The sequence below is a fragment of the Chlorocebus sabaeus genome, chromosome 11, assembly GCF_047675955.1.
Source record: "Chlorocebus sabaeus isolate Y175 chromosome 11, mChlSab1.0.hap1, whole genome shotgun sequence".
NCBI classification, from domain to species: Eukaryota; Metazoa; Chordata; class Mammalia; order Primates; family Cercopithecidae; genus Chlorocebus; species Chlorocebus sabaeus.
This window is the reverse complement of record NC_132914.1, coordinates 125,755,343-125,779,026: the sequence shown is the minus strand read 5'-3', so window position 1 is coordinate 125,779,026 and position 23,684 is coordinate 125,755,343. Positions and strand designations below refer to the sequence as shown.

Genomic DNA, 23,684 nt, shown 5'->3' with positions numbered 1-23,684 from the left:
TCTTGTTTGACAGTTTTCCTAACAAGTGCTCTCTGCCTGTCTAAGAGGCCATTTCACCAGGGGAGGAAGTGGGGGGCTCTTATGTTTCTGAGAGTCTCAGGTTGGGTTCATTAGAAGCAGATCATAAGATGAGGATTCATTTGCAAGTGACCGAGTAAGGATGTTGTTTCCTTCCTCCCCACCCACCAGGAGAAACTGGAAAGCGAGAAGGGGAGAGGGAAATAGTTCACATTGCAGGACGAAGCAAAGGGAAGGTATGCTTTCAAAGACCCAGCCTGCAGCCTGATCCTGTGGGAAGCTCTGAGTCAAGCTGTGTCCATGACAATTCAGAGTTGTCTGCAATGGGGGAGATGGGGCTGGGCTTTCACACTCCACACCCGTCCATCATTGGCAAAGAGGACCCCAGGGAGAAGCTCCCAGGCTTTTCCAAGAATCTGCACGAGTGCACAAAAGTGAGGGGCAGCCCCAGGTGGTGCAGTGATGGAAGCAGGTTCAGGATGACAGAGCAAACCCCAGGATTACAGACTGAATTGCTCCCTCCAAAATTCATATCACAAAGCCCTCATCCCCAGTGTGACTATATTTGGAGAACAGGCTTTTAAGATGGTAATTAAGATTAAATAAAGTCATAAGAGGGGGCTCTAATCCCATAGGACTGGTGTCCTTACAGGAAGAGGAAGAAACCAAGTACAGTGGCTCACACCTGTAATCTCAGCACTTTGAGAGGCCAAGGTAGGTGGATCACTTGATCTCAGGAGTTTGAGACCAGCCTGGGCAACATGATGAAACCCTATCTCTACAAAAAAATACAAACATTAGCTGGGCTCGGTGGTGCATGCCTGTAGTCCCAGCTACTTGGGGCGCTAAGAGAGGAGGATCGCTTGAGCCCAGGAAGTCAAGGCTACAGTGAGTCCTGTTTATACCACTGCACCCCAGGCTGGGTGACAGAGCAAGACCCTGTCTTGAAAAAGAAAAGAAAAGACACCAGGAGCTTCTCTCTCTAAACGCACAGAGGAAAGGCCCTCTGAGGACATAAGACGCTCAGAGGGTGGTGATCTGCAAGCTAGGAAGAGATTCCTCACCAGAAACTACCCTTGACAGCACCCTGATCTCAGACTTTCCAGAGTCCCAATGGTGAGAAAATAAATTTCTGTGTTTTAAGCCAACCAGTGTGTGGAATTTTGTTCAGGCAGCCCTGGCTGGCTAACACACCTACCGAGGGATATAGAGCAGTAAAAGAGACGTACGGGGACCCGGGTAGAACAGTGTCTGTCAGCCAGGGTGGTCCATTGGGTGTATTTCGTATTAGGACAAGAATAAGCTCAAACAACAGCTTGTTCTTCGAGGCAGAACTTCTGGGTTTGAATTCCACCTTCACCTCTTACTGAGTGGGCTTGAAAAATGCATCGTGTCTCAGTTCCCCCCGCCATGTAAATTGAGATCATAGCTCACTTTGTCTACCTCGAATGCTTGAAGCAGGATTAGATGCTTAGGAGGATTATATGCAAAGCATTTGGAGAGTGCGAGGCACACAGCCAGCACTGCTTGTCTCACCTGTGATTCTTCCTTCCTCACTCACTCAAGCGCCATTTTCAGCCTATGTGGAGCATGACACAGTTCATCACTCGCCAGGTGTGAGTTCATATTCGGGACAGTCTTTAAGTATCTCTTCCTCGAACTTTCCCCTGATAAGACTCCTGGTCGTGGATTGTCAGCATGGTAGCTGGCAAGTACCGGGCACTTGACAAATATTTGTTGAAGAAACAAACGTGGGAAAGGGGACGTCTAGAGCTTCCCACAGATGGAAACTGTGCAGAACATTTTAGCGACAGGGGAAATTTTCTGAGCCAAGCAGCCCTTTGACACGCGAGGGGGTGATGGTGGCTTTACTGAGTGCTGCACGTGCTCCCTCCGCACACCCACCCCATATGTCTGGGTGGCGAGGACTTCCTCACCCCATGGCCTGACCTCCTGACTCGCGTTGGCCAAGGGGATGTTAGTGGACAGGACACCAGTTTTGGTCTTAGGTGAGAGGATAATGAGCTGCTGTGAGAGGAGCACTCCAAGTATAACTCTACCCCTTCAGCCTGGGCCCAGGACCAAACACACACGGACGGACAGACACTGAGCTCAAGGCTTGGAGCTAAGCCCAGCCAGCTCACACCCCAAGGCAGTCTCCCGTCTGAGCTTCCCCTTAGCAGGCCCAGACTGCACTTGACCTACAGCCCTGGGAGTATGAGAACAAAGCTTGGACAGTCGCCCCAATATCCATGGATCCAATATCCATAGATGCTCAAGTCCCTTAGATAAAATGATGTAGTAGTTGCATATAACGTATGCACATCCTCCTGTATACTTTAAATCATCTCTAGATTATTCTTCATACCTAATATAATGTAAATGCTATGTAAATAGTTACTGTGATACCATAGTATTTAGAGAATAATGACAGGAAAGCCAGAGTCTGTATATGTGCAGTACAGGCAGAACCTTCCACTAAAAAAAATCTGGAATCTGTGAACACAGAACGCATGGACATGGACAGCTAACTGTAGTTATAAAGCACTGAGACTGGGGTTTTTTAATGTGGCATGATTGTGGCAAATTTGTCCATATCCTAGAGCCTAGAACCTATGACTATGTTATCTTCTAAGTCAAAGGGACTTGGCAGATATGATTAGGTTGAAGATCTTGAGAGAGAGAGATGATCTATGTGGGTCCTACGTGATCATGGGGTCCTTACGTAGCTGGACTGATACACTGGATTTTCATACTACACTTTCACAAACCACGTAGCCAATTCACAAGTGGAGAGGCCAGATACAAGACATAGGGTGGAATGGGGACTATGGCTAATTGGAGATTTTGAGTATCCCATCAAATGTCACCAAAATTTTATTTCTGCATGAAAAACACAGGTCAACCAAGTTCAATTCAGGGACGACCAGTTCACAGGAGTTAAAGAATTGGAAGAGAGCAATGAAACTGGTGTAAAGAGAATGGCACATGGAGGCGGTCTCTCACACACCATATATTTTCAAGCCATTTTAGGGATTAGTGGGGCCCTTGGTGCCCATTCATGGTCCTGTTTGAAACTTATAGACTAGAATGACTTTCAGAGCCCTTGAGGCGTGTTTAACCACTAGCTTTCTGCGGCTCTCAGAGCTCAGCTCCCAGATCAGCTACCATCGTCTCCTGATGTAGAAGGCTTCTGTGTTTGGAGATCAATAGGGGTGAGTGGTCATGCAGGTAAGGACCAGGGGACATGCTCTGAAGCTGTGTTTGTTTACAAAGCCACCACTTCTAGTTAGATTTGGTATGTGTGTTTCGTGTTTGTGCCTTTGAAGAAACAGCCACGGATGGGAATGGTTGGCAAGGGGTTCATAAAACCTTCCAGAACCACCTTTCTGGACCTGCCTGGGGAAGCCTCTGGTGTGGCAGCCCCTCCGTGGGCTGACTAGTTTCACCCTTTTGAAGCTATTTGTCTCCCCAGGTTCCCTGTCTTACCAGCCAGGGGATGTGGCCAACAGGGGAATGTGGCCGAGATCTGAAAACACAGTTGCAGCTTCCACATCTCAAATCGGTGACTCAGATAAATACAAAAGCTCACAACAGGATATTTCAAGAGCCAAAGACAAGGAACGAACCACTCTCTGCACTTGTGAATGCCATCCCGGCCAGCACAGGCTCTCAGAGTCCTGCGGAGAGGTTCCTGCAGGCAGCCACAGTCATGGCCTTGGTGGAGCTCAGTGCCAACGAGGCTTCAGGTACTTGACTGAGCAACCCGCACCTTGAAGCAAGAATACACACTCCTGGCTGGCACTGAGTGCTTCTGCTGGACTCAGCTGGGAAGGGCGACACCGTTGCCCATGGCAGTGCTATACGTGAGAAAGATCTTGCTATCAGACCTCGTCAGCTACCAAGAAAGCTTCCATGGGAAGGAATGCCATTCCCCGCCATGGGCATCTTAGAAGGTGCGCTCACTGGCCTGGCCTCAGTACCCCAAGGTGTCCAAACCCAGCCTTTCAAAGACTCAGGACTGAATGGGCATGCCGGAGCCATGCTGTAAGAAGACAGAGGCAGGCCTATTTGTCTACATCCTAATCCTTAGAACCTATGAATACGTTACCTTACAAGGCAAAGGGACTTTGCAGACGTGATTAGGTGAAGGTTTTGATATGGGCGATGATCCGGGATTATCCAGGTGGGTCCAACATGACCACAACAGCCCTTAGAAGTGACTCCACCCAATGCACTGCCCGCCCTCCTCTTTGAACACATTTCTTGCGTCTAACCATCTGCAGGCCTCTTTCTGTGCCTCAGATGCCATCACTCTCTATTTCTGCAGATTCAGATCTTCCTCTTGTCCGCAGTCTGCCGAAACATTGAGGATGGCTGGCTGCAGACACTCATGTACAATGCTTACCACTGAGACAGCAAACACAACGGGGTCAAAGCAGGGCTCCTGGAAACTCAGAACAAACAGGGTGACAACAGGAGCCCTTCAGGACTCGATACCATGAGGCCCATCTCCCTCGCTCTGCTTCTCATTTAGGTTCCCACCTGAAGAACTATTCACATACATAACTTCACCACCTGCCAATGAACACATTCACTTTCATTTGCATAATCAACACTAATCTTATGGGTTCATTAGACTTGATGTGCATTCGATTCAGGAGATTTAATTTGGCCTCTGATCTCCTGCTTGGAACAAGGGACTCATAAACACATTCCTTTCTGGCCATGTTTTCACAAGTTCAAAGATTCGGACACCTAGCCCTCGCCCCTGACCTCCCCACCGCCAGATGCACTAAAAATCCTTCTTGGGGTAATGATGGTGAGGGTTGGCATTTGAGTTTGTAAACTGTTCAGGACACTGGATTTTCTTTTTCTGGTTACACATTAAAGGAAGGAGAGAGGAGGGGTTCTATGGGCAAAAGAATAGTGTGGTTCTAAACTAAGCAGAGAATTTGAGGATTTTTCATGGTGCCTTGCAGCTGTCACTTAAGAAAATGTGTCCAGTAATAGAATATTTTTTTCTTTAATACTAATCCCTTCAGAAAAATATACTGGCAGAATACATCAAGAGCCTTGAAAAATAATCTTACGTTTTGAATCTAAGAAGCTACCTTAAGGAAAAGGGGATGTGGATAAAGATTTATGTGGAAGGTGGTTTATTGCTGCATCATCTATAAGAATAAATCTTGGACATATGAGGGGCCACAAACTGATGAAAAAAATGTTCCATATTACTAATCATCAGAGAAACGTAAATCCAAACGACAATGAGATGCCATCTCACACCAGTCAGAATGATGATTATTAAAAAGTCAAAAAATAACAGATGCCGGAGAGATTGCAGAGAAAAGGGAACACTTACACACTGTGTGTAGGAAAGTAAATTAGTTCAGTCATGGTGGAAAGTAGTTTGGAGATTTCTCAAAGAACTCAGAACTACCATCCAACCCAGCAATCCCATTACTGGCTATCTACCCAAAGGAAATAAATTGTTCTACCAAAAAGACACAGGCACTCATGTGTTCACTGCAGCACCGTTCACAATAGCAAAGACACGGAATCAACCCATCCACCGTGAACTGGATCAAGAAGATTTGGTATACATCCACCATAGACTACCACACAGCCATAAACAAAGAACAAAATTTTCACATCCTTCGCAGCAACACGGATGCAGCTGGAGGCCATTATCCTGAGCAAATTAATGGAGGAACAGAAAACCAAATACCGCATGTTCTCACAAGTGGGAGCTAAACAGTGGGAACATGTGGGTATAAAGACGGGAACAACAGACACTGGGGAGTGGGGAGAGAGGGAATAAAGGGCTGAAAAACTACCCATTGGGTGCTCTGTTCACCACTTGGGTGATGGGATCATTCATACCCCAAACCTCAGCCTCAGGCAACAGACCCCCATAACAAACCTGCACATGTACCCCCTGAATCTAAAATAAAAGTTGAAATTTAAAAACAACTTGGAATCAACCTAAATGGTAAAATACAGGCATCGTCGGTTGTTTATATTATGTTAAATCCATCCGATAGAATATTATAAAGTTATTAGGAATGTTTTGGAGGAATATTTAATGTTAAGAGAAAATGTTTCCAATACAAGTGAAAATAGTAGTGTCCTTAAAATCTGTACGTATTTGATGGTGCCAAATTTGTAAACTAAATGTATTTAGTATCTATTAGCATTACACAGGTATAAAACCCTGGAAGGAAATGAACCAACATGTTATCAGTGGGTTACCCTTGAGTAGTAAGGATATTGGCGTATGATTCCCGCCTCATACAGCTGTGCTTTCCTCATATTCTAAAATGAGTATGAATTGCTTGTATAACCAGAAAACAATTATTTTCAAAAATCATCCAGGATGTCTACAGTGAATCTCACACAGCAGGTTCTTCTCCATCATTGCCACTGACTGTCACCTCCTTCCCTTAAATTCCATCTCGCTAAAGACTCAATCTTACCCTTCATGAAAAATGAGTACTTTGTAACTAAGCACCTTCTGCTAATGTGGGCAGGGCAAGGCCCCCAGAAAGTCAGTTCAGCTGCAGAGAGTGCATAAGCCCTGTCGGAGCAGAGATGACCTCACCCTCCTCCAAAGCCCACCCTGCGGCACTGCACAGCGAGCGCCCCACCCCGCCCTGCTGCACAGGCAGAGGGTCCTGCAGTGGATGTCAGTGCCTCCAGATTTCCGGGCGGTGGGTTCAACAGCTCCTCTGAGCAGCAGCTCACGCAAGTCCAAGTCAAGGCTCTTAGGTAGCAGCCGGCTTGGGCCCGGGACCGGGAACCACACACGCTTGCAGGGAGCGCACTGCTTACCTGTTGCGCGGGCCGGGCCCCAGGCGCTGGCAGGCCACGGTGGCCGTCACGTGCTTTCCGCCGCTGCCCACCTCCTGCTTGACGCCCCACTGCCGGGGCTCGCGGGTCTGAGCACTCAGGATGTTCACTCCCTTCTTCACCTTGGCTCTGTGGGGATGAAGGTGGGGGGGAGAGAGCCACAGGGTTAAGGCTTGGCCTTTCCAACATACCCAGCTCTGCAGAGTTGCCACCGTTAGTTTCTGTTTTGCTTTTCCACTCTTTTCATATCTACTGAGAGGCAGACAAAGTCACCCGGTGGTGGTGATGCCAGGGCAGGGCGAGCGGGATCTGCCTGTGGAGAAGGCAGTCACAGACCTTGCTATCCGGTTCTGAGGGGGAGGAAAAAGGACCCCTATAACTCACCAGACCAGGAGGTTGTAGGGCAGAGCTGTGAAGGTATGCACTCAGCCTGCCTGGGTCAGTCTCCTCACTCGGGGGACTCTGTGCCCTGCCGGGGACATTTGGCAATGTCTGGAGACACTTGTGATTGTCATGGTTTTGTGTGGGAGGCATTGTTATCCAGTAGGGAAGTGGGGAGAAAGGAGGAATGCAGCTAAACAGCCTACAACCCACTTGAAAGCCCACCACACAGAGTCACTGGGCCCACAGTGTCACTACTACCAGGAAAGCCGGGCCTGGGTTCATACCCCAGTTTCGCCACTTTCTAACTGTGCAAATTTGGACAAGGCATAACTTCTCCATGCCTCACCTCCTTCCTCTGTAAGAAAGAGAACGATCATAGTAGCTCCCATTATAAAGCTGTTGTAATGATTAAACAGATCTAAAGAGTTTAGAACAAGAACAGTGCCAGGCATACAATACACACTTAATAAATGTTAGCGATTGTTACATCACTCCAGGGAAGTCCCCAGCCTGCTTAATGTAACTTGCTTGGCACACACTTAACAAAGATACATTAAGTCAGGGACCAAGAAACAAAGAAACAAAAAGGCAAAGAGCTCCTCCCAAAGCTGCTGTTGTTTTGATCACGCCACTTAGCCAGCCTCAATTTCAGTTTCCTTATCAATAAACGGATGAGACAAGTGGCAGCTTGAGCACACACATCTACTTATACCGTCTTCCTCAATCCCACTCACAGGAGAGCAAAAGGACTGTTTTAAAAGGCATAAGACAGCTGGGCACAGTGGCTCATGGCACAGTGGCTCATGCCTGTAATCCCAGCATTTTTTTTTTTAAATGAAGTATTGCTCTCTCGCTAGGCTGGAGTACAGTGGTGTAATCTTGGCTCATTGCAACCTCCGCCTCCTGGGTTTAAGCAATTCCCCTGCCTCAGCCTCCCGAGTAGCTGGAACTACAGGCACCTGCCACCACGCCTGGCTACTTTTTTTGTATTTTAGTAGAGATTGGGTTTTACCATGTTGGCCAGGATGGTCTCAATATCCTGATCTCATGATCTGCCCATCTCGGCCTCCCAAAGTGCTGGGATTACAAGTGTCAGTCACTGTGCCTGGCCAATCGCAGCACTTTGGGAGGTTGAGGTGGACGGATCACTTGAGCTCGGGAGTTCGAGATTAGCTTGGCCAACATGGTGAAACCTCATCTCTACAAAAAATACAAAACTTAACTGGGCATGGTGGTGCATGCCTTTAATCCCAGCTACTTGGGAGGCTGAGGCAGGAGGATCACTTAAACCTGGGAGGCGGAAGTTGCAGCAAGCTGAGATTGTGCCACTGCACTCCAGCCTGGGCAACAGAGCAAGGCTCCATCTCAAAGTAATTATAATAATAATAAAATAAAAGGTATAATCTCATGACCAGAAGAGGAAATGCAGCCACAGCAACAGATTTGGGAAACTGGAAACTGGGAGTTCAGTGGATCAAACGAGTCAGCAGAACTTTAAAATGGAGCTTTAAGCTGTCAGTGAGCAGAGCCAACAGCCAACACAGTTTTCACCAAAGAATCCCCCAGACTCGGGAGCTGTGATATCAGTCACAGAATCAGAGCGAATGAGGACTGAAATACAGAGGGTTGGCTACAAGTCTGTTTAGGAAGCAGCCAGAAGCAAATAAACTTCCCTGTTTGTGATGCCAGGACTTCACACCAGGTATGGCTATCAGGGCGAGTGGGGAACTGGGGGTGCTGGGGGTGCCACACTGAATACAGAGGGACCCCACAACCCCATGTGTGCTGAATGCTGAGATTCCCAGGTGGGTCCCCCTAGACTGGATCTTTACCCCCCAGGAGAAACACAGGATTCCAGAGGGTGCTACCATCCTAAAACCAAAATGCAATAGGCATTGACACTGTAGCCTCTCCAAACAGCCAACCAGATGCCCTGCAGTGAAGCCTGAAGTCAGCAAGTGCTGTTGAGGGGCTCTGAGCCTCTCATAGCCTTTTAGTCCCCCCTCCTTTATATGAACCAGCAAACAGGAATTGTTAGACACTAAGAAAACTCTCTATGTGACATAAAGACCATGATATGCTGAAATAAAGATTTGGTACTCATCCCTGTTTCCTGGCATACAGCTCCTAAAATCCTGAGAACAGTGATGTCTTCTTGTGTGCTAAGGAGGTGACTGGTGGCTGGGATTACAGGTAGCTTCAGGATAGTGTTGGTTACCAGAAAGACCAAGGCAAGAATAGAGAGTTTGGACTTTCAGTCCATCCCCTTAATCACCAGTGAGAACAGAGGGGCTGGTCACCAATGACTAAATATCCAATCATACCTAGTTACAAAGCCTCCTAAAAGCCCCAGAGGACAGGATTTGGGGAGCGTCCAGATAGTTGAACCCATGGAGGTTCCTGGAAGGTGGTGTCCCGGGAAGGCAAGGAAGCTTCACACTCCTTCCCCTATACCCTGTCCTACATGTTTCCTCATCTGTATCCTTCATAACATCCTTTAGAATAAACCAGTCAACATAAGTAAATGTTTCACTGAACTCTGTGAGCTGCTCTAGGAAATTAATCAAACTTGAGGATGAGGTCATGGGCACCCCACTTTATAGTCAGTCAGTAAGACACAGAGAGAGACAGACAGATGGAGACAGAGAAAGAGACAGACAGAAAGAGAGACAGACAGGCAGACAGAGACACAGAGACAGAGAGAAACAGACAGAGTCAGCCAGGGTTTGCAGTTGATATCAGAAGCAGGGAGCAGTCCTGGGGACTGAGCCCTTGACCCGTGGGGCCTGACAATTTCTCCAGGTAGAGACGGTGTGACCTGAACTAGAGCACACCTAGCTGACATCTGCAGAATTGCTCACTCGCTTGTTGGTGGGAGAACCCCCCACCGCCCACCTGCCCCATGCTTGTCCACAGGAGCCTTCTGTGTTGGTCGTTGTGGGGTGAGAGCAGAGGAAGCAGTTCGCGTTTGTCCATGCAGAAAGACTGAAACAGGCAAATGCGGGGAGGGGAGAGTGGCAATCTTCAGGAAATAGAGCCTATGCAGTAAAGGATACACATATTAAAAAAAACAGAGAATCCATCGGGCGTGGTGGCTCACGCCTGTAATCCCAGCACTTTGGGAGGCCGAGATGGGTGGATCATGAGGTCAGCAGATCGAAACCATCCTATCCAACATGGCGAAAACCTGTCTCTACTAAAAATACAAAAATTTGCTGGGTGTGGTGGTGCATGCCTTTAGTCCCAGCTACTTGGGAGGCTGAGGCAGGAGAAGCACTTGAACCCGGGAGTCGGAGGTTGCAGTGAGCTGAGATTGTGCCACTGCAGTCCAGCCTGGTGACAGAGTGAGACTCTGTCTCAAAACAAAACAAAACAAAAACCAGAGAATCAGTCACATTCACTAAGAGGTAAGAGAAGATATTGCAATGGAGCAAAAATGACTGCTATATCTTAAAAAAAGAATGGACAAAATGAGCCCTTGAAAATTAAAAATATAGCAAAAATGTAAAGTCGGTGGAATGGTTGATGGAAAAAGTTGAAGAAATTTCCTAAGAAGCACAGAAAAGACAAAGAAGTGGAAGATAGGACAAAAAAGTTAAGAGGATGACTTTGAGGTTCAATATGTGAATAATAGAAAAAAATAGAGAAAAGAAAGAGGATGAATCATTAATGAAGTAAGTCAAGAAAATGTCTCCAAATGAAAGGATGTGTTTTCAGCTCGGAAGAACCCACTGTATGATCAGCACAATGAATGAGAATAGACCCAGACCAGGCCATGTGATCAACACATTTTGGAAGACGGGGTATGTAGAAGTGAATTCAACCATCCTCCAGAGAGAAGAAACCATCAGAAAAAATTCGGAATTCATAACAGCCACTTTGTAAACTAGAAGAAAATGAAAAATGTCTTGAATATTGTAAGGGGAGATGATTTCCAACCTAGAATTCTGTATGCACCCTATGAGCTCAGTGTTTCCAAACATGTGTGTTCTTTTTTTTTTTTTTTTTTTTGAGATGGAGTCTCGCTCTGTCACCCAGGCTGGAGTGCAGTGGCGTGATCTCGGCTCACTGAAAGCTCCGCCTCCCGGGTTCACGCCATTCTCCTGCCTCAGCCTCTGGAGTAGCTGGGACTACAGGTACCCGCCACCATGCCTGGCTAATTTTTTGTATTTTTAGTAGAGACAGGGTTTCACTGTGTTAGCCAGGATGGTCTCGATCTCCTAACCTCGTGATCCACCTGCCTCGGCCTCCCAAAGTGCCGGGATCACAGGTGTGAGCCACCGCACCCAGCCCACACATGTGTGTGCTAAGGACATTTACTCCTTACACTCATGCTTGGTAACCTACATGAGCATGTGTTCCATCAAACCATGAAGTGAAGCTGGAAGGAAGATGTGAAGTAAGGGAAACAGATCCCCAATACAAGTGATGTGGAAGGAATCCCAAGTCGATGATGAAGAGAGATCCTTGAATAACAGCAGAGCATAAGGCATAGAGAAGATTCTGGCAAACACTTCCCCAGGAAACGAAAATTTTCTTAATAAATATGATGCTGAATAAGTGTTTCTTGAGGACATTTAGACAACTAGAGGAGAGTTTCAGGATAAATATGAGCTAAATATACAGAAAATCAGGAAAAAGAATAAAACTCAATCAGTTTTTAATCCTGAAGAACTCATTATGCAGAGAAGGAAAAGTAATCATAATTTAATACTTGATTTTACTGTGATTAGCACATGTACTTATATTTTAAACACTGAATATTAATCTAGATAAAATATGATTATTATACTTGAGGGATGGAGAGATAAAATGGGAGGCACTTATGTGATGGAGAAAAGAGATATATCCTAATTCTCCATAGTGAGAAATTTATAGATATTGCCTTAAAAAAAGTGTCAACATCAGTGCATTACTTGGTGATGTGCCTATAAATACCAGATGAGGAAAGAATTTTCCCTCTGTGCATGGAGACAAGCAGTAGAAGGGAGAAGGGTACTACAGTATTATTTTAAAATAACTTTGTATTTTTAAATAGTTCAATAGTTTGAGATTAAGAGGAAGTTGTGGCTGGGTTTGGTGGCTCACACTTGTAATCCTGGAACTTTGGGAGGCTGAGGTGGGATGATCCCTTGAGGCCAAGAGTTTGAGAGCAACCTGGACAACAAAACAAGATGCTGTCTCTACAAAAAGATAAAATAATTAGCCCCACACGGTGGCCCATGCTTGTAATTCCACCACTTTGGGAGGCTGAGGCAGGCAGATCACCTGAGGTCAGGAGTTTGAGACCAGCTTGGCCAACATGGTGAAACCGCATCTCTACTAAAAATACAAAAAAAAAAAAAAAAAAAAAATTAACTAGGCATGGTGGGAAGGACCTGTAATCCCAGCTACTTGGGAGACTGAGGCAGGGAAATCACTTGAACCCAGGAGGCAGAGGTTGCAGTGAGCTGAGACTGTGCCACTGCACTCCACCCTGGGCAACAAGAGCGAGACTCCATCTCAAAATACTACTACTACAACTACTACTACTAAGCCCCATATGATAGAGTGTGCCTGTAGTCCCAGCTATTGGGGAAGCTGAGGCAGCAGGATCACTTGAGGCCCAGAGGAACTATGATAGCACTGCTACACTCCAGCCTGGGCAACAGAGTGAGATCCTGTCTTAAAAAATAAATTTTAAAAAGTTGCAAAAGAACAAAATACTGAGTTCCCAGTACACATCATCTAGCTTCCTCCAATGATAATATTGTACATAAGCGTGGTTCATTGTCAAAGCCAGGAAACTGATACAGGCATAATACTATTAACTCAGGTACATACCTTAGATTTTACATGTTTTCACATGAACTTCTTTGGCGTGTAGTTCTATGAAATTATATCCTATGTGGAGATTTGAGTAACCATCACAATAATAAAGATGTAGCATTGTTCCTTTAACACAGAGGAGCTCCTTCATGTGCTCCCTTCATGGTCACACACTCTTCGAATCCTGCCACTGATCTGTTCTCTAGCACTACAGCCCTCACACTTTGAGAATGTTGTATACAGGTATTTGCCAATAAAGTCTGCAGAATTATTTGACCTTCTAAATTACAGGCAAGAAATAAAAATACAATTCTAAGCTACCCAACAGATGGAACGAACCCCCTGTTGGCCAAGGAGATGCCAGTGAAACCTTGAAAACTGAGTTCCTGGCCATGATGGGATGGAAGGCTGGATGCACCGCCTTATCCCCTTCCTTCCCTAAGCACCATTAGGCTTTCTTCCTGAGGGCTAAACGGAAAACAGCCATTTGGAAAGACTTGCTCCACCCCAGATACCGATGACTGCCTGACACTGCCTTGCTCTTTCATAGTTTTGATAAAATAACTGACCCACAGGTTCTTTCCTGATAAGAGACCACTGATTTTGCAGTGGTTCTGGCCATCTACTGAGGATGCACAGTGAGGGGTTTCATGTCCTCTGCTTCATCTTTTGATGTCAGAGGGCTGAAAACCCTACCTTGGGATCACACTATCCCTGTCATTTCTTGTACATGGGACCCATGAAAGGGAGGGCATGAAACTCAGCTGTGCATGCACATGTTTGTCCTCCCATAAATATTCATGACTCCTCCTATGGCTTATTGCATATGCATATTTATCATTCTTACTCAGCATAAATCCCTGTCTTGTTCTTCCCATCTCTGAATGTCTTGTTTCTGGCTTCTGGCTGGAGGCTACACTTCCCAGCCTGTCAGAATGGCCACCCAGCAGGCTGCAATCCTTTATGAGAGATAAAGCTCTTCTTTCCAAAAGTATGAACCTCATCATTCTTCAGTTGACATATGCAAGGTCATGTCTTATGAAAGGAAATTACACAGTTACACACACACACACACACACCCTATTAACTTTCAAGACTGAAGGAGATACATTCTTGTGAATAGTTTAAAGGCTAGACATAGCTGATGAATGTGATTACCAGGGGGCTGCCATGAGGGAACACTGTGGGTGGAAGGTGGTGATAAAACACATCTTCACCTGCTAAACTTAGGGTGTCCAACTCTCATGGCAGCAATAGCATGCTGGCCAGACAGCCAGCCAACTTCTCGCTCTCTCTTTTTAAAAATTGTACTTTAAGTTCTAGGGTACATGTGCACAATGTACAGGTTTGATTCATAGGTACACATGTGCCATGTTGGTTTGCTGCACCCATCAACTCATCATTTACATTAGGTATTTCTCCTAATGCTATCCCTCCCCCAGCCCCCCATCTCCTGACAGGTTCCAGTGTGTAATATTCCCTTCCCTGTGTCCATGTGTTCTCATTGTTCAATTCCCACCTATGAGTGAGAAGCTGTGGTGGTTTTCTGTCCTTGTGATAGTTTGCTGAGAATGATGGTTTCTAGCTGCATCCATGTTCCTACAAAGGACATGAACTTATCCTTTTTTATGGTTGCATAGTATTCCATGGTGTATATGTGCCACATTTTCTTAATCCAGCCTATCATGATGGGCATTTGGATTGGTCCCAAGTCTTTGTTATTGTGAAAAGTGCCGCAATAAACATATGTGTGCATGTCTTTATAGTAGCATGATTTATAATCCTTTGGGCATATACCCAGTAATAGGATTGCCGGGTCAAATGGTAATACTAGTTCTAGATCCTTGAGGAATCGCCCCAGTCTTCCCAATGGTTGAACTAATTTACACTCCCACCAACAGTGTAAAGGTATTCCTATTTCTCCACATCCTCTCCAGCATCTGTTTCCTGACTTTTTAATGATCGCCATTCTAACTGGCGAGAGATGGTATCTCATTGTGGTTTTGATTTGCATTTCTCCAATGACCAGTGATGATGAGCATTTTTTCATGTGTCTGTTGGCTGCATAAATGTCTTCTTTTGAGAACTGTCTGTTCATATTCTTTGCTCACTTTTTGATGGGGTTGTTTTTTTCTTGTAAATTTGTTTGAGTTCTTTGTAGATTCTGGATGTTAGCCTTTTGTCAGATGAGTAGATTGCAAAAATTTTCTCCCACCATACAGGTTGCCTGTTCACTCTGATGGTAGTTTCTTTTGCCATGCAGAAGCTCTTTAGTTTAATTAGATCTCATTGGTCTATTTTGCACAGCCACCTTCTCTTAAGAAACTTCTTCTGAGTCTTACATTAAATAATTCACTAAATACACGTGCTACTCTGAACACCAGGAGACCAGGACATGCTTGAGGGACAAAGATCAAAGACACATTAGCATGGGAAAGTCCCCATTGCCCCTAGCAGGAAATGAATGCTCCAGTTATGTTCATAGCATGGACACCTTCTACTTCTACTGCTGGAAATAAATGCCTCTTGCAATGTGACTTGGCTTGAAATTGGATTTTGCCGCATTTGGATTTTTTTCAAGATTTCAGATTTCACTGAAGCTACAAATTGTTCTTTCCGCTTAACAGTGCATGCTCATAGGAGGATTCTCACCAACTGGTGCAGTGGCTGGTGTCACCTCTGGATGGGGCGGGAGAAGGAACCACAGAAATGGGAGAAAGGCATAGGTTTAAAAGGTTGATTGTGTTAATCGGGCATTTTCTTCGATGAGAGCACTGGATGTTTTCTGTCTATATCAAGGAACTAGTTGTTGCAGGGTTTGTGTCCAGGACCAGAAGTTTTGCAACCAGAGTCAGCATTTTAAAAAACAGTGGAAGTGGTTGGTAAACCCTGAGGATGCCTGGCTTCCAGGTGCAAGTCCAGGGAAGCTGGCCAGTGGCAGTATGAGGCCACCCCTGCTCGGCCAGGCTGCATGGAGGGGAGGAGCTTCCAGCCCTGCTTCTGGAGGCTCAGGCAGGTATGCTTCTCTCTCTTCATCTGCTGCATCCAGGATGGCCCTAGTTCAGTGGTTTCCAGTTTGTGGGTCTGCTACTGCTGGTAGCTTGGGAGACGATTTCCCATGTAGCACGGAGCACTGACTGTTCCCAGCACTGTGCTAGATGTTGCAATGCATCCACGCGGCACTCAGGCAAGGGCTGGACTTGGTGGCACCTCCGGTCCCATCTGGGTTACCTGAATGGGGCTCATGCCATTTACAAGGCACATTGATCGTTGACGCTCCTACTCAGGTTTTTAGTGGTCAAAACCAAAACAAAACAAAAAATATTTTCCCTCTTTTTAAAATGTGCTTGGCTTGGGTATAACACAGGGATGATTAAGTGTTCCTTAAGGAAAATCAATGTTCAGTACAAATTTTGAACACAGGAAGCCTAATTTCCACTCTGCAAGCCATCTATCTCACGGTCTGCTATAATCTCCTTATGAAATGCCCTCCCTAGAGGTTTCTCAGGCCTGCTGGGGTGTATGAGGGCCTGGGTATGATGAGGAGCGTGTATATGTGTGTGTGTGTGTATGCATGTGTGAGAAGCGTGTGTGTGTGTGTGTATGCGTGTGTGTGCACGCATGGGAGGGCGGGTAAGTACCACTTGGCCTCTGGCCCCTATGAGGCTGTCTGTTCAGGAGCTGAATCTGATCTTCAGAGTAGGTTCAAACTGAAAAATGATAATTATTGTTGTTACGGGTTGAACTCCCCACCTTTCCAATCCATACGTTGAGGTCCTAACTCCCAGCATTTTAGAAAGTGACCGTATATGGAGATAGATCTTTACAGAGGTAATCACATTAAGATGGAGCTCATTAGGCTGGGCCCCAGTTCAGGGACTGCTGTTCTTATGAAAACGGGAAATTTGGAGACAGACCCGAGAAGGGAAAGTCTATGGGAACATGAAGATGGCCATGTCCAAGCCACGGAGAGACGCCGGGGAGAGGCGGTTCCTCAGACCTCAGAAGGAATCAACCCTGCCAACACCCTGATCTTTAGCGTCCAGCTTCCAGAACCGTGAGAGAGTAGATTTGTATCCTTCAAATCCCTCAGTCTGCGGTACTGTGTTACAGCAGCCCTAGAAAACGGACACAGTTGCTAACATGAAAATAAAGAAGCAAGCAATAAGAGAGCAGCCCACCGCTGGCCTGGCCCTTAGGAGGAGGAGCTGCCCTGAAGCTGAGTCATTATAACCCTGAGGGAAGCAGCTGATGTAAGTTCCCACTGCGCTGAGCTAACCAACCAGAAGCTCTGCGGTCCCACTGCACTGAGCCTGTTAGCCCAGTGCTCTCTACTCTGGGCATTGTGCAGGAAAGCCTCCGGTCATGTGCACGTAACAGCTTCTGCACTGAGAAGAGGAGGGCTCGCCCTTTGCAAGTGGTGCCTACTGCATACAAAGGCATGGCACACCTGCATGCCTGCTCTTCTGCTAGAATAAGACTCACACACTTATATCCAAACCCACCCACTGACCTGACAGCAGCCCTACAAAGCTGCTTCCTCTAAAGGCAGCGGGCTGTGGGTGTTCAGTATTTCAAAGCCCTTCAGAGGAAACTAACAATGGCTTAGGATCAGGGTGTGTATATCAACAAATGTGGCATGGGTATTGCTGCTGCTGTCATCGTCTCAGCCAGCGAGCATGGCCACCCAGGCCTCATGGGCTGATGACATGCTCACCAGAGGGTAGACAGGTCTACATCATCCCTGTGGATTTCCCTAGGTTTAGGCACTCGAGTTCCACCCCCACATTGTTGGCACATCCGTACGCTCTCTACAGTATCATTTCTTTAACAAGTTTCTTTAATTTGGCTACTGCTTCTCTTTTTTTTGTGATGGAGTCTCACTCTGTCACCCAGGCTGGAGTGCAGTGGTGCGATCTCGGCTCACTGCAACATCTGCCTCCAGGGTTCAAGGCATTCTCCTGCCTCAGCCTCCCAAGCAGCTGGGATTACAGGCGCCCACCACCACACGTGGCTATTTTGTGTGTTTTTAGTGGAGATAGGGTTTCACAATGTTGGCCAGGCTGGTCTCGAACTCCTGACCTCAGGTGATCCACCTGTCTTGGCCTTCCAAAATGCTGGGATTACAGGCATGAGCCACCGCGCCTGGCCTCTTTTTTTTTTTTTTAACTTTAGAAAAGTTCTCTTTTTCTAAAGTTGTTTTTATTATTGCATATATAATCATTTTATTATCACATACACAGTCATACATAGCTCTTAAAAAAGGAGCTATAGAAAAAAATTTTTTTAAAACTTTTTCCCCTAAATATACATTGAAATAAGCATATCAAAATACAAATAAAACCTGTGTGTTCATGAATCTCATAAAAGAACATCTCTTGCTGCTAGCATGTGTACAACAGTCTGGCAAGCACTGAAAATGCACAATTTAAAATACACGTTTCCTTTCATAAATGTGGCTTTGTATCTGAAATCTTTCAACACACAAGAGGGAAGAGAAATTAGCAGGGCTCTGCATAGAAACTACTGGAAAACATTGAGAATTATTGTTCTTGTGTTTTGTTTTTAATAATGCGAGCCGGTTTCCATTGCCCCACCTGCCACCAGGAGGCTTATGAACAGGGCCATCTTATTCCAGCAGCAGCTTTATGGGCTGGGTACAAGTGAGCTGCCAGTGGGGTGAGGGGAGCAGTGTCCTTTTCCAGACTAAGACCCAGACTCCTGCCCCCGTGTGCCATCTCCCTTTGATTTTTCCTAAACTACCTGTCAGGGCAGACTTTCTGCCCCTGTCAAAGGGAGTGGAGGCCCTAGGAAATGAGGAAGCACAGGCTGGTTCCAAGGCCATAAAAAAGACTCCAGTGGTCACTACTGCAAGTTCCTAAGAGAAGTCATGTGTATGTGCATGCATGTGTGCACATACGTGCCTGTGTGTGTGCACACACATGTGCTTGCACCTGTGTGGTTATGTGTGTGCATGCATGTGTGTATGTGTGAAGCCACAGAAACCCAGCTCTCTTCCCTGCCTGTAGAACTCCCTGCTCTCTCATTGACCAAGATGGACAGCCACTGCCAGTCCAGCTGGAACAGATTCTCCTCACCTCTTTCAGGTCGGCTGTGACAACAGCTGCAGTCAAACGTGTTTCCAATTGAGCGCGCTTTTTCATCTTCTGTTTCGCTTATCAAACACTGACCCCTTTTGGCCATTACCTTTTGCTGCCTTTTACCATTTACTTTGATCTTGGGTGCTAATGAAAACTTCCATATCAGTGACTCACCAAATGCCAGAGCTCAGAGAGCAGCAGCATTTCCTAAGCATTGTTGCTACTTATAACTCTATTATTTCTTTTTCCCCTGTTCTCGTCCCCAACAATCAAGGTCTTTTTCCTCTGGGAAGCAAGATGTTAAACATTGACCAGTACAGCCTGGTGAAGGGCTGGCTGCTGTGCTGTAAGGGGTGATCTACATAGAAAAATGTCCCCAGCATCTTGCATGGCAATGACTGCTTCATTCCTATCAAATCATCGTTAGCCTGGGTGCATCGTCTATGCCTGCGGAGATTCCATCTGCACATCTCACCGCTCATCCCGCTCCCGCCCACTTTCTGCCTTTTTCAGTCCTACTCCATGTCCTAGGAGGCTGACCTCTAAAAATAGAACCACTCAGGGATCCCTTCCCTTCTGGCTCCCAGGAGGTTTGGCCAAATACCAGATTGAAGGGTAGGAGGGGAGAATTTTTAAAATGTCATCATTTTGCCATTATCATGCCTAACAAAATTTATAATTCTCTAATATAAACATTTCCCTAATCATCTCAAAGATACTGTTTTTCTGTAACTGCTTTGAACCCATCAGAATCCACAGAGTTCACATATAGCATTTGGTTATGTTCTTATATCTCCTTTATTTTTACTTTTTTTTGTTGTCTTGCTCCGTCACCCAGGCTGGAGTGCAGTGGCATGATCTCGGCTCACTGCACCCTCCACCTCCCAGGTTCAAGCAATTCTCCTGCCTCAGCCTCCTGAGAAGCTGGGATTACAGGTGTGCACCACCACGCCCGGCAAATTTTTGTGTGTTTTTAGTAGAGACGGGGTTTTACCATTTTGGTCAGGCTGGTCCCAAACTCCTGACCTCAGGTGATCCACCCGCCTTGGCCTCCCAAAGTGCCGGGATTACAGGCGTGAGCCACCACGCCTGGCCCTTATATCTCTTTTATTCTATTACTAGAAAAAGAAGTGTCTCCCACGTTTTCATGAAACTGATAGTTTTTGAAATACTAAGTCACTTGTCTTATAGAATACCCATATTCTGGATTTGTCTGATTGTGTCCTTGAACTGTCATTTAATTTTTTCTTGTATCCTTTGCATTTCCTTTCAACTGGTTGTTAGATCCAGACACATGAGAAGATCCAGATTTAATGTCTAGGCAAGAACGCTGATTGGGGGGGGGGTGCTCTGTGGTTGTTCCTGCGTCACACACTGAGTCCTGATAGAGTCCACCCGTACTGCAACGTTTCATATAAAATATTTTTACATTAAAACATTTCTGAGATGAACAGTGTTATAAGTGAGTGTTATACAGGGCAAGGCGAGATGATATCTGCCTGTTAGGAATACTGGTTGGGCACCAATTTGGAATGACTGTGAGGAGTACCATTCTGGAAAGGGTCAAAAGGCAAAGTGAATTTTTAGCCTTGGAACTAAAATCCCCGCCGAGTCCCAGCAGTTGACAGTAACTTTTCCTGAGCCGGGAAATCTGTCCGTCCAGCCCTGAATACACAGCTCTTCGGGGGTATGTTCACGGAGAGGTCCCAATCGCATCCTACTATGAATTATCCACCCAAAGCACCATGGTGAGCCATGGTCTAAAGCAGTATTCTCAGGGGTGGTCTGTGCTCCAGGAGACACTGAGCAGTGTCTGGAGGCATTTTTGGTTATCGCGAGTAGGAGTGGGGGTGATGCTGGTATTTAGTGGGTGGAGACTGGCAGAGGATGTTGCTGAACAACCTACAATACACAGGACAGCTGCCGTCACCACCACACCAACCAAGAATTATCTGGCCCCAAATACCAACAGTACCGAGGCTGACAAATTCTGTTCCAAGGCAGGGTAAGCAGAGCTCGGAAGAGTGAGTGTGGCAAGCAGGAGACACTGCTGTGTGATCACCAGAATAGCCCAGCCACGCTCCCCAAAAACACTGTCCATGCATCGGCTGCTCTGAGGTTACGATGCTGCGAGCCTACATGAGCACGCGGTGAAGAATTTTTATGAGCTTGCCTTACCCATTTCAGAATGTATACTGGCACGATGCTAATTGAATTATGGGAGAATAAACTATCAGGAGGACAGATCGTGCTGTGGTCCAGGAGAGTTTCAAAGCAGAGCCCACAATGCATGAGGGCACAAAATTCCACAGATGAGACTCCCCCAGTGATTTGAGTCTGGAGGCTGGCCAACAGAAGACAAAACCAAGTCTTTTTTTGCTGCCCTGACTTACCAGGTTCTTGTGGAAGTGGGGACGTAGCCCTGAAGTCAGTGCCCTGCTATGTTTGCGTGAGAATGTCCAATCATAACGATAGCAACAGCTGACTTGTCTTATTAATATTGCTAGTATCAGCCAGGCTCTCTTCTAAGTGTTTTCCTTGAATTATTTTTTAAAAATGTCCTAGCAGCTTCATTCAGTAGATTCTTTTGCTGTGCTTCTTTTTTTTAAACAGATGAGAAAAAAAGAAACCACACACACAGAATGGTTAAGAAATGTGCTCAAGATCACATAGGGAGTAAACAGGAAAGAGTGAGGGGTTGACCCATGCACTCTGACTACAGAGTTAGAACAATCCTAGAAAAGTGTTGGCTTGAAAATATTGCCCTGACGTCATGCTTTTTTTCCACTATGGTAGGGGAAATGGTATGGATGTAACACACATGCCCATACATGCACATTCACATACATGTACGTTCACATACACCAACACCCCACTGCTAACTTGATAGGAACCAGACTTCTCTTTGGTCAAGAGTCACTGCTGCAACAGAATGTATTAATAATAAAACCCCAAAAGGGTAAAAGAGCCCATCCATCAAATCCTTAATGGCTCCTTAAGTAACTTCTTACAGGTAAGTGCAGCTTCTTTGAAAGACTCAGTGGCCAGGCACTGAGGAGCTTTGGCAGGGAAGATGAGTTCAGCACAGCCGCCCTATCAATATTGGATGAGGCTGACCTACTAACTCACCCCTGAAGGAGCCCTGGTCTCTCCCCAGCGCTGCTTTCCCCAGCAAGTTAGTAAAAACTCCTTCGTAAAAAACAGCTAAGCATGAGATAATAGCACCGGGCTCCTGGCTGGAGGTGGCATTACCTCCCGGCCACTTTCTTGACCCCACTCCCAGTGCCCCCAGGAATTCATCTTTCTTTTGTTCTTATCATATTGGGGTGCAATTCTGGACACAGCAACTATCCCTGGTTGCTTTCCAATTCTTGCACAAAGTTCCCTGAATTTCTTTCTTAACTGCAGCAGAATGTCCTCTGGAAGGTAACCAAGAGGGACTTCACGAGGGTGCATGGGCCGAAACGGATCTTCCCGGCTTGCCAGGGAGTCAGGCAGTGAGGTGCAGGCATTACAAGTGTGTGCTTTGAGGCCCACCCGCCTGGGCTCCCAGCTCGTCTCTGCCACTATCTAGGTGTTTTCTATTCTTGTTTATTCCTTAAGGCCCTGCATGATCTGTTCCCCATGCTGTTGCTCCCACCTGCCTCTCTGGCCTCATTTTGCAGCCCTCATTCACAGTAATCCAGTCCAGGCTCTGTCCTGCTGCTCCCACCTCTGAGCCTTGTTCTCACTGTTCCCTCCTCCGGAATACCTTTCCCCCAGGTATCTGCATGGCTGGTGTCTTCACTCCCCTCCTTCTCCACTCAAATCCCACCTTAGACAGACTCATCTAAAGTGGGATCTGCCTTATCTTCTCTACCCTTTATTTGACTTTATTTTTCTCCATAGCCTTTACCACCCTCTGACACATATAGTTAATACTTTTCGTTGATGTGCCTCCCCAGCTAAAATCTAAACTTCATCAGGGCAAGGATGCTGTGGTCTGAATGTTTGTATCATCCCCAACTCACGTGTTGAAATCCTAACTCCCAAGGTGTTGGCTTTAGTAGGTGGGGCCTTTTGGGAGGCGATGAGGTCCTCAGGGTGGAGCCTTCACGAATGGGATGTGTGCCCTTATAATAGAGGCTGAAAGAGGCTCATCCACTCCACCTCGTGAAGATACAGAGAAGGCAGCACCTACAAACCAGGAAGGCACCTTCACCGGACATTAAAGCTGCAGGTGGCTTGATCTTGAACTTTCCAGTCTCCAGAACTCTGAGAAATTAAACTATATTGTTCACAAGCCACCTAGCCTATGGTGTTTTCTTACAACAGCCCTAAGGGACTAAGACAAAGGACTTTGCCTTCTTTGTCCATTGCACTACTTCTGGCATCTAGAACAGCTCCGGGCACATGGCACACACTCAAAATATTTGTTGGTTAATTTCAGTAACTCCTTACTTACCAGGCAACTGCCTTGTGACTGACCTTGAACTTGGTTTCTGAAATACGGAAATAAGGCCCAGAGTCATTCCTGCAGAA

At 46.2% G+C, this 23,684-nt stretch overlaps 1 protein-coding gene across 2 annotated transcripts in view; it reads right to left on the bottom strand.

Moving 5' to 3' along the window:
- Nucleotides 1-23,684, bottom strand: part of TMEM132C (transmembrane protein 132C) — a 434,383-nt gene that overhangs the window by 154,299 nt on the left and 256,400 nt on the right. The window contains exon 3 of one of the 2 annotated variants that reach the window (XM_008005202.3): nucleotides 6,853-6,999. The exons of the other annotated variant lie outside the window; for it this stretch is intronic. Within the exon in view, the coding sequence (XP_008003393.2) occupies nucleotides 6,853-6,999 (147 nt within the window). The remainder of the gene's footprint in view (nucleotides 1-6,852; nucleotides 7,000-23,684) is intronic. 2 annotated transcript variants of the gene reach the window in all.